General features: G+C 53.6%; 1 protein-coding gene across 2 annotated transcripts; it reads left to right on the forward strand.

Moving 5' to 3' along the window:
- The first annotated feature begins 2,827 nt into the window (after positions 1–2,827).
- On the forward strand, positions 2,828–10,267 carry LOC149852436 (E3 ubiquitin-protein ligase TRIM39-like). Of its 2 annotated transcripts, XM_090029252.1 has the most exons (8): positions 2,828–3,287; positions 3,616–3,711; positions 4,107–4,337; positions 4,662–4,684; positions 5,613–5,725; positions 6,721–6,741; positions 7,480–7,506; positions 9,482–10,267. In XM_090029252.1, exons 1-8 carry the CDS (start codon positions 2,871–2,873, stop codon positions 10,153–10,155), a joined length of 1,602 nt encoding a protein of 533 aa, XP_089885378.1. In that variant the 5' UTR covers positions 2,828–2,870; the 3' UTR covers positions 10,156–10,267. The 2 variants fall into 2 exon arrangements, with proteins under 2 accessions (XP_089885378.1, XP_089885379.1); XM_090029253.1 differs by lacking the exon at positions 7,480–7,506.
- The last annotated feature ends 354 nt before the right edge of the window (positions 10,268–10,621 follow it).

The raw sequence follows: 10,621 nt of genomic DNA on the forward strand, positions 1-10,621 counted from the left end.
CTGCTCAGTCATTCATAGCTGTGAAGCTGTGTAATTGTGATGGTCAAAGGTGATGGGCATATGGGAACGCGGGTGCGCAGTGAAGTTTTGTAATAGGAGTAAGAATGGTGTAACTGTAAAGGTGTGTTTTGGGCTGTCAGGTGAACCGCAGCAGTCACAAAATAGGTTGGTAGAGGTATAGTTTTTTATATATATATATATATATATGCATGCATGTATGTATATACATATAGATACATACATAAATACACACATACAAACATACATACATATGTGTGTGTGTGTGTGTGTGTGTATGTTTGTATGTGTTTATATATTTATGTATGTGTGTGTGTGTGTATGTGTGTATTCCCTTCCAAAAAACGCCCCAACCAAAACGAGACAAAACAAGAATACTCTGAAGCTGCTGCCCTCTGGCTACCAGAACCTGCTCTGCTACACAAGGGTGTGAAAGAGGAGCAAAAGGGACAGACTAGAGGGGAGAGATTGAATGAGTGTATACAGGGGCCAAACCTATCCAGAAGGTGAAAAGGGAAGGGAAAGGAAAGGGGCTGACAGGGAACATTGGGAATTAGGAATAGGAAGTATGGTTAGGGAAGAGGGAGCTGCACTGTCAGGCCATGAAGAGGCTGGTTCCTCTCAGGGCTGTGGTGTTAGAGGTGCAGGGTATCTCACTGCCCAGACAGAGCAGCTTTTCTCTATTTGCTTATAGTGCTCACATGCTCTGTTTTAAGGCATTCTGCATCACCTCAAAGATCAGAGCATCTGCATGTCATGGGGCACTGCACCAAGCACGCAGGCTTTAGGCTGCTTTGTGGCCAGGACATGCATCTCAGTGGAGGCTTATGTTTGCAACACCCTGACTCTTCATGCCTGGTTCTAGAGGTCCAAGTTTAGCATTTCTCAGAAAGTACAAGGCACCAGTGGAAAGCCTGAACTTTGTGTATTACAGTTTTGATGCTTAGTGCACCTTTCCCGTGTGTGAGTATTGTAATGTGTGCACAGGTTCCTATGGTGGGTTAAGGAGGTATTGACCAGTGACTAGAAGGCATGTGTGTGTGTGTGTGTGTATACACACACACACACACACACACACACACTTTTACAAAACAAAAAACAAAACCACAAAAACCCTCCACTTTTGATGCTTAATTACCAAGCAAGGCCTCAACAGTGAAACTTCCCTCCTTCAGAAATAAATTGATAGTGAAATGTGAACAAAAGATGCTTTAGCACAGTCAGGAACCCAGGGAAAGGGAATCCTGGCCCTACTGATGGTCTGGCCCTGGTTTTCACCGAGCCAGGATTGTGCTCTGGGAACTAAATTCTGTTCCCCTTTACACACCTAAATGGCATGTATGCCGTTGTGGAACTGCAGTTTTTGCACACAGTTTGTAATTCTATGTTAGCTTGCATATGAGATAGAGGAAGTAAAATGGAGGAGGAAGCAACACCTGTCACCTTTTAGTCCCATAGCCTAGGGGTGAGGACATTTGGCCAGGGAGAAGGAGACCCAGATTCTAGGCCCTCTTTCACCCAGAGGGGGCCTGCTACACACTGCATTTCATACGCATTAGACACACAACAGTCAGAAAATTTCTGAAGCCCCATTTGGAGAAGAGGCTTGGGTTCCCACCCCTGCCACGGCAGCATCCATCTCACTGAGGTACACACCCTCTTGGTTGTTCTAATCCTTCTGGCCCCACACCCCCCTCTTCTTGCCTACCCAAGGGGGACAACTTGAAGGCAAGAGTTGGAGAACATCTGGATAATGCCTAACCTTCAGCCTGGTCGTTAGAGTACCTGGAAGCAGGAGATGCAGCTTCAAACCTCTTTTGGGTGAGGCAGGGACAAGGACCCCAGTCTCACTGGATAAGGGGTATAACCATGAAGCCTAAAACGTCACAAAGCCATTTCTGATACCACCTCCTCTTCTGGCATCTAACATCAGTGAGTTGGATTTTTCCTGGGACTAAAATTTCAGGACATACCCAGCCCTAGGCATAGACCTGGGCAATCCTGGCAGGAGCACAGTCCCACTGAGCATGCGGAATTGCAAGCTGTGCACAAGGGCTAAAAGCTGCGGTAACCTCATTGGACACCTGCCCTTTAGTTGCATACAGGGAAAAAGTGCTGAGTCCTGGGACTCTAATACGGTTGATCTAAATTTTAGGCACTCCATTTTCTTGGATCAGTTATTTGGCAAATATCTGCTCTGGTGAGCCTCCCTCTAACCCATTGTTTCTCAAACTTTTTAGACTCAAGGCATCTCTCATTAGACTCAAGGCTTCCCTCAGAATATGTCAGCTTAGATGATCAGGAAAGAACAGAAGGGTACAGGGTGGAGATGGTTGGTTTGAAGGAAACCTGGGGTGAGAGTCATTACAGCAACCCTAATGCCTATGTTACCCTTCATTGTACGCCTGTGCCATGCCCCCATCTTCCCACAATCTGAATAACCAACCCGACTCCTCTCTTAGCCCCTGTTCCCCCTAATACTGAGCCTCTGCAGCACCCTCCTTCCCCACCCCCACTGACACCCCCCAAACTACCTTTCGTGCCCTACCACTTGTTGTTTAAGCCTGTCCCAGCACAGTGACAGGAGGATGTGTCCCTAACAGACTGCCTTGGAAGTGTGAGGCTGCAGCACTGGCCTGGGAAAAGTGATCCTGGACCAGGGAGAGCTGGTGTTAACCCTCCATTGCACCTGGCCCTCTCTCCTAGGCCTGGGTGCTTTCCCTGCAGAGGCAGCTGGGTGCCTGCTATGAATAACAGGAAGGGAAACACTCTGGCCACTGCATGAAGCTAAAGGGCTTCCGGGCTCAAAGTGAAACTAGCTTGCAGCTTCTGTTCCCATCTGGGGAGGGGCCATGGCTGCCTGGGATTTTGCAGGGAGCTTCAAGGAAGAAGCAACTTGCTCTGTGTGCCTGGACTATTTTACAGATCCAGTGACTATTGACTGTGGGCACAACTTTTGCCGCATGTGCATCAGTGAGTGCTGGGAAGGCTCGGGGCCAAATTTCTGCTGCCCCCAGTGCAGGGAAACACACCAACAGCAAAACCTCCGGCCCAACAAGCAACTGGGGAACATGGTTGAGCTGGTGAAACGACTGAGGCTGCAGGTGGGAAAACAGCCCAAGGGGCAGCGTGTGTGTGAGAAGCACCAGGAGGCTCTGAAGCTCTTCTGCAAGGAAGACGAAGCCCTGATCTGCGTGGTGTGTGATCGATCCAGGGAGCACCGAGCTCACACTGTGGTTCCCCTGGAGGAGGCTGCCCAGGACTACAAGGTAGGGAAGGGCTGTCCCCAAGCCTGGGAACACATACCCAGCTTCTCTGCCATCACATGGCCCCTGTGTGTGTCTGATCAGCTCGGGGCTGGAGCCAGGACCTGCCTGATAATGGGTCCTGGGCACGACCCTGGGAGTGAAAGAGCTCCGGGGGCGGGGGAAGGGCAGGCCTAGGCTCTGGCTTGGGATTGTCCAGGGTGCTGGGGTCATACTCTCCCACCAGCTTGGACATGTGGGAAATGCTCACGCAGCCTCCATCTGAGCAGAGAGGATTTTATTGCTGGGAACAAGTGAAATCAGGAACTAGAGCCATTTTCTGTGTTTGCAGGAGCAAATCCTAAGCCGCCTGGAGCATTTGAGGGAGCAGAGAGAAAAGCTGCAGGGCTTGAAGTTTGCATGGGAGCAGGAGAGTGAAAGGTTCCTGGTAGGTGCCTGGCATTGGGGTGTCAGCACTGGCAGCAGATTTCAGTGCTGCTCAGTGGAGCCGGGAGGGAGGGAAGGATTTTCTGGGGCTCTGCCAGTGGGTCAGGCAGGGCGCTGGCTGAGGGAAGGCTCTTCAGTCATGGATGAGTCAGGGCAGTGCAATGCTCTCAGGGCCTTGCCCTGCTAGCCCCTGCCTTGCAGGAGAGAGCTCAAGCATCTTGGAGCTGTGAGAAAGCCTCCTCTCAGCCAGGGCAGGGGTCACCCCCAGAAATCTCCCAGGATGGACCTTGTGGGGCTGGAAGGAGGTGCTTCACATAGCCTGGAAAAGGATTGGACCCCCATCTCATTCCCCTGTCCCTGCCCTGCCCTCTGACGTGTCTCCTCTGCCCATCCCAGAGGCAGACAGAGCTGGAGAGGCAGTGGGTGATGTTTGAGTGCAAGGGCCTGCGCCAGCTCCTGGCTGAACACGAGAGCCTTCTGCTGGCCCGGCTGGGAGAGCTGGACGAGGAGATTGTGATGAGGAGGGAGGAAAATGTTGCCCGCCTGTGCGAGGAGACTGCCCGCCTGAAGGCCCTGATCACAGAGCTGGAGGGGAAGTGTCAACAGCCAGCGCATGAGCTCCTGCAGGTGAGACCACATCAGCTGTGCCCAGTGCCCAGGTGGGAAGATGATGGTTTTGAGTCCCTGGGAACTCCCGAGGGGACCCAGTGCGAAGGGCGCAGCCTGGTGTGTGCAGGGTCAAGGGCCAAAGCTGCAGAGACAGGGGTTGGAGCAGTTGGGGAGGCAGTGGGGCAGGGTGAAAGGCTGCACCAGTCCCAGGGCCGGGTAGAGAGGGATGCCCCATCCCTGCAGAACAACAGGTGTGAAAGGGCCTCTGCTCCCCTCGGTGCGAGGATTGCCTGGGCTGGGCCATGGCACTGACTTTCTGTTTTCTCTCTCATTCCCTTCCAGGGTGTCAGAAGCGCCGTGAACAGGTACATCTAGGCTCTGCCTGGCCTTGTGTGCCACATTGGCCAAGGCCAGGCTGCAGCTTTAGCCCCAGCACCTGATAGTGGGACAGTCACCCCTCTGGATCCAGCCTCCTCCATCCCCAGGGTCCTGGGGCTGATGCTGCTGTTACCCTGCGACCCAGCAGCCCTGGGCTAAGTAAACCTCTCCCTGGTGGCTAGGCTGGTTCAGGGAATTATTAATGGAGCTCAGGGCCTCCCACCATGGGGGTTTGGGAGAGACCTGCAACAGCTGAAAGTCTGCCTGTCTGAGGGGCTCAGGGGTGTGTAGGACGAGAGCTGAATGCCTCAGCACAGGCTGTGGTAATGCAGTGTCCATAGTCTTGTTTCTGAGTGAACTTTTGCTTTATGAATCACGTGAATCTGAAACCAGGGTACAGGCTCTGCAGAGACTGCTGACATTGTCATTCTAAAACTTGTGACTTGATGGTGTCAGGTCTGGGGGGCACGATGGGGAGTTGTGCCCGGGGTGTTAAGCCCGGTGTTTCTGACAGAAAAAAAATGCAACTGTTCTGAAATAGCAACCAGCTGATTATAGTTTCATCTTTAGTGATTTTTATGTTTTAGGAATTAGTGAATTGACTTCTCCAATAAAGTGCACACACTATACTTTCAGTAGGTGCAAAGGAACTTGCACAATAGCTCAGCTCTTAGCAAATGAAAATAGCTTTGCGTATAAATTTGCCTATGCTACAGCCTAAACCATACCAAAGTCTCCATACCAGGACCTTACACCCATGGCTGGGAACCAGCTGATTATACAGGCACCGACTGGCTCATGAGGCTGAGTCTCTGTCTTGTGGGTCCAGCACTTGCCTATTCCCCTTGTGACCTCAGGGATGGAGAAACTTCTGATTGATGAATGAAAGGAATAATTGCACGTGTTTCTTTGCAGGGGTGAGGAGGTGACATCTCTGCATCCAGCCCCTGAATTCCTGGAGCTGGAGAAGAGAATCTGGGATTTTCCTAGTGAGAACAAGCTCCAAGAGGCTCTGACAGGATTTCTGGGTAAGGGGTTCCCCCGTGTGTCTCTCTCTCTCTGAGTGTATCAGGGAAGAGTGAGGGAGAAGCTGTGGAGCTGGAGATGCAGATGGAGGTGGTCCTGGTGGATTAGGTGTAATTGGAGCCTGCGTGTTCACGTTCCATGGGGATCAGAGCTTGACTCAGCTCCAGAGGGGCCCAGATCCAGAGAAAGCCCTTGGAGGAGTCCCAGCTCTCCAGGGCTGCACAGGCAGAGAATGAAGAGAAGCATATGATTTATCATTTTGAGTACACATACCTTTGCTACTTCCCATGTGGGTCCTGGCCACCTCAGCATAGGCCTGACACTCTCATCTGCACTTGCCATCAATTGTCCTGCTTTTTCTCTCTCTGGGGTTTGCTGACCTATGCTCAGATCCTGGCACTTAGAGCTGGCATTCTGGACCCAGTGGTCCCAGCCTGAATGGACGTGCACAGGGAGGGAGCTCACTTCCTAGAGTCTGTGAATAAATGCTGGTGAATAAATCCCAGCCCTGGACCACTGCCAGAAACAGCTGCCAGCAGGGGCCTGGGGAGGGCTGAGATGAAGTCCATGAGCACCCCCGGTGAGTCCTCACAGGACCAGATTGTGGAGCTCCAGGAAAGCTGTTTCACGGGCAAAGGACCACTTCCAATGCAGCCCTCCGTGCCTGAGTCCAGGAGCTCAGTGTGATCGTGACCCACCTTGCAGCAGCACCAGCCAGCTGTCATGGGGAGAGTGCCCTCCAGAGCAGAGGGACAGGTGTGAGAGACACTATCACAGACAAGTTCAGGGCCAGATCCTCAGTGTCCTGGCTTCCAGCTTGTCTGACTGACAGCAACTGAGTCTCTGTGCCTCTGGAAGCTCATGCATTAGTCCCCTTCCCCATTGGCTCTTAAGGGAAATGACAGCATTTGGAAGAGCCCTGGGACTCCTACCAGTGCTAACATGAAATCTAGACTCTGATGGGGACTAATTTCCTGCTTTCTCTCTTTTCCTGCAGAGCGGCTCACTCTGGACAGAGGTGAGAGTTGTGATGAACTCCAGGGGAGGGAGCAACCACTGCTGGGCCTATGTTCCTCTGTATGGACCAGCTGCGGGCTGGGTGGTGTGAAGTGGTCTGCAGAGGAGAGAAACCAGCAGGGAAATGTGTGACAAGGGCATGGGTCAGAACAGACAAGGGGGACTGGGGGCCCTTCCCATCCTTGTCTCTGGGACAGTGCAGACCCAGGCCTGTGGGAGGAGGCCTATGGGCAGGCCTGGCTACAGCTGTCTCTGGACACTTAGTTGTGTGTGTTGCTGAGATGACAACAGCCTGAGACTCAACTAGACCAAGGGGGACACTGCTGAGAAGGGACAGCTGGGAACTGAGACCCCAAACATCAGGGCATGGAGAAGTGATGGCTTCACAGTGATGCTGATTCTCCCTTGGTGCCCCTGGATGTGACACCAGCATTTCCCCACTCAGACAGGATTACAGCCCCCTCCTTTGTGTGAGGCTGATGAGGCAGGATTCACGCTGCTGAAGGGACCCTCCCTCTGGGAATCCCTGTATTGTGGGTGTTTAGTTCTCATCTGACTGCTGCAGAGATCTGGGGCCAAAGGTTGCAGCCCTCACTTCTCCCTTGCCCCCAGCTCCTGGGCAGACCCAGGCATTTGGCAGGGTGGGGAAGGCAGGGTTCGCCCCAGTGTCTCTGCACTGGGTACCACTGCAGTGATTGCTGTGTGAAGTCTCACCTCTCTCTCTGCTGGCTAATTCCAGGATACAGAAGAGACCGAGCACATGCAAGTGAGTGACCTTGACCCCTTTGTATCAGTGACCCCAGACTGCTCCCCTTGGGGAGCTGCACTTCCTTTATCTGCTTCTGTCACTGTCCTAGTGCCCCAAATTTGGGCTTTGTCCGTCTGACCAGCCAGAGCCACTGTGTCCCTGCTGCCTTCTCCCCTTGCTGCCAGTGCGCTCTGTACCTGTTGGGCCCTATGCAGGGCTGGACCCTGTGAGATCCCAGGCCCAGGAGTGAGCTGGGATCCTTACCCCTTCTCCTTAGTACAGTCTTGAGCCACGCACAGCCAGATCATATGCCTTCACACTGACCAAGGACTGGCAGTTTCAGAGCTCCAATTTAAGCAATGAGGTCCTGGGAACCAGGTAATGAGCCTTAATGATGGCAAAGATCTGAGAGCAGGCTGTTCCCTCATGGATTAGCCAGCATGTGTACATTGGCCTGCACCTGGCAGTCATGTAGATGTGAAAGGGACTTGGCAAATGGCTGAGACCACTAACATAATCTGAACGTATCCATACATCACCCATGAGCACCTTACACGGTTTCATAGAAACATAGAAAATGAGGGTTGGAAGGGACCTCAGGAGGTCACATCTAGTCCAACCCCCTGCTCAAAGCAGGACCAGCCCCAACTGGATTACCTGAGTCAAGGCTTTGTCTAGCCGGGTCTTGAAAACCTCCCAGAATAGAGCTTCTATCACCTCTCTGGGTAACGCTGTACCAGATACAAGGAAATCACCAGCTGCACTTCATCAACCCCCAGGAAAATACCTCTGTGCAGACCCTGCAATGCAGCCCCTCCTGCGCTGGGCCTCCCATCCTGAGGGACAGCCTGACTGCTCCAGGCTGGCTAGACCAAGGGCCCCATCACTCACTGATGCTGGTGCCACGCTCGTTGCCAGCGCTCACAGGCACTGACCCAGCCTCAGTCTACTCCCTGGCACTGACCCGGCCCTGCATGTGAGGATGCTGCTGCTCTGAGCTGCACTCATGGGTATTGTCTGTGCGAGGGCTTGTGTGGCACAGTTGGGGCTGCTCTTTCCTCTGGCACTGGATGATCTGTGTGTGGGACAAATGGTGAGAGTTTGTCATCAGCGATCTTCTCAGAGACACATGCCCTGTACAGAGACTGGCAAGGGCCAGGCCACAAAGCACTGTGGCTTGGTGCTTTCCTTTCAGAGCAGCTCCTCCAGCCCTGTTGGTCAATGCAGCTGCCCCAGTGCAAACCCCTAGAGCAGGTGCATTACATGGGTGTGACCTGGCACTTATCCCTGTGCAGCTGCTCCCAGAAGGAGGCGGCAGTCCGTAGGGACTGAACCCCAGACTCATTATCAACAGGCCCAGCTTCCCCAGTGTCTAGTTCCACTGCCCAGGGACCCCCTGCCTTCTCCTCTCCACCAGCTGAGCCCTGACATGGCTGTCCCCAGAGCTGGGTGAGGAGGAGAGTTGTGCTATGCCCATAGGGCTGGTGGGTATGGCACCCCCAGAGCAGCCCAACCTGGGCTTGGGGAGAGGCAGGGCACCAAATTGCTCTTAGCCCTGACTTCAGAGCAGAGATCTCCTGAGTCCTGCCCTATCCTCTCATCTTCCCCTCCCCACAGTCCTCTTCTTCCCTCTCCGAGGGCTTGTCTTCATCCTCCCCTCTTACCCCAACCCCTCGCAGAACCTCTTAGCCCCTCCCCCCACCAGGGCCTGACCTGCTGCCACCTCTTACTCCCTGGCAGTTGCCCCTCTCCTTACCCTCCATGGGTCCAACACCCACCCCTCATTCCCCCATGCCTCTGCCCTGGGGAAGGAACAGGCTGGGTGGGAATGTCCTGTTCTGCTCCTGGGGTTTTTTCTGTTTTTCCCCATTTCCCCTCTGGGCACCAGTGATTTCAAAGCTGGGAGCTGATTCCTGGGGATGTAGGCAAATTTCGGTCTGATTGCAGGGACCAGCCCTGCCCCAGCCCTGATCCTGTGACTCTCTCTCCCCAGTGGATGTGACTCTGGACCCAGACACGGCTCATCCCTACCTCATCCTGTCTGAGGATCGGAAAAGTGTGAGAGAAGGAGGCACACGACAGGATGTACCTGACAACCCTGAGAGATTTGATACTTATGTAAATGTCCTTGGCTCTGAGAGGTTCATGGGTGGCAGACACTACTGGGAGGTGGAGGTGGGAGACAAGAGGCGCTGGGGTCTGGGGGTATGCAGGGAGTCTGTGTGCAGGAAGGGGGACATCATATGCAAACCTGACAATGGATACTGGACCTTGTGGCTGCGGGACAGGGGATACAAGGCCAGTGCCTCTTGCAGAATTCCCCTCTCCGTGCGTGTGAGGCCGATGCGGGTGGGGGTTTTCCTGGACTACGAGGCAGGCAAGGTTTCATTTTATAATGTGACTGACAGGTCCCATCTCTTCACCTTCAACGACACCTTCTCTGGGACCCTGTGTCCTTATTTCAGTCCTTGTCTCAATGACGGGGGCACAAATGCAGGTCCCTTGACCATCTGCCCGGTCTCACCCAGCCCTGACCCTGACTCTGACACACACAGCATTGGCCATCTCCTCCCAGCTCTGGCGCAGCTCTCATCCCCTTTTTTGCCCCCAGGAGTGGGGCAGGGGCCTGCAGAGGAGCAGGGCAAAGCCGGGGCTCTCCCTTCTTGATGCCAGCTCCCCTATATCTCTCTGGCTCCTGGCTGGGGCAGTTTGGCCATCGCTGTGTTTGAGTTTTGTACGAGCAGCTTTAACAGCCATCACCACAGATTGCTGGGAACAACCCAAGATAAAAGTCCCTTTACACCCCAACGCCTGCGCTGTCCTGGGCCAGAGACTGCCTATATGACCCCATTGCAGTCTCTGTGCCACTGCCTGCTGCTGCAGGGTCTGTGGGACCTTCTGATGGCCCGGGACAGGAAGGGCCTCATTTGCAGCCAGCTGCTGCCCCAGAGAGCTGGGTTGCGAGAAGAAAGACAGAGCTCCGCATCCCTGTCTCCATGATGATACACTGCCAGACTGTTTTTTGGCCCCACAGGGTCAGTATTACCCACATGTCATTACAAAGGGATTATAGGATATGTTGGTTCTTGTTTCCTTTTTCATGTAAGAGTTGTGTAGGTAGTGGCTGAAGCGC

The sequence above is a fragment of the Crocodylus siamensis genome, chromosome 15 (assembly GCF_052110815.1).
Source record: "Crocodylus siamensis isolate JL-2025a chromosome 15, ASM5211081v1, whole genome shotgun sequence".
NCBI classification, from domain to species: Eukaryota; Metazoa; Chordata; order Crocodylia; family Crocodylidae; genus Crocodylus; species Crocodylus siamensis.

Coding starts and splice junctions, on each gene's coding strand:
- LOC149852436 (XM_090029252.1), top strand. CDS start 2,871: ATGGCTGCCTGGGATTTTGCAGGGAGCTTCAAGGAAGAAGCAACTTGC. Junction 3,288..3,615: donor AGGCTGCCCAGGACTACAAG/GTAGGGAAGGGC, acceptor CTGTGTTTGCAG/GAGCAAATCCTAAGCCGCCT. Junction 3,712..4,106: donor AGGAGAGTGAAAGGTTCCTG/GTAGGTGCCTGG, acceptor TGCCCATCCCAG/AGGCAGACAGAGCTGGAGAG.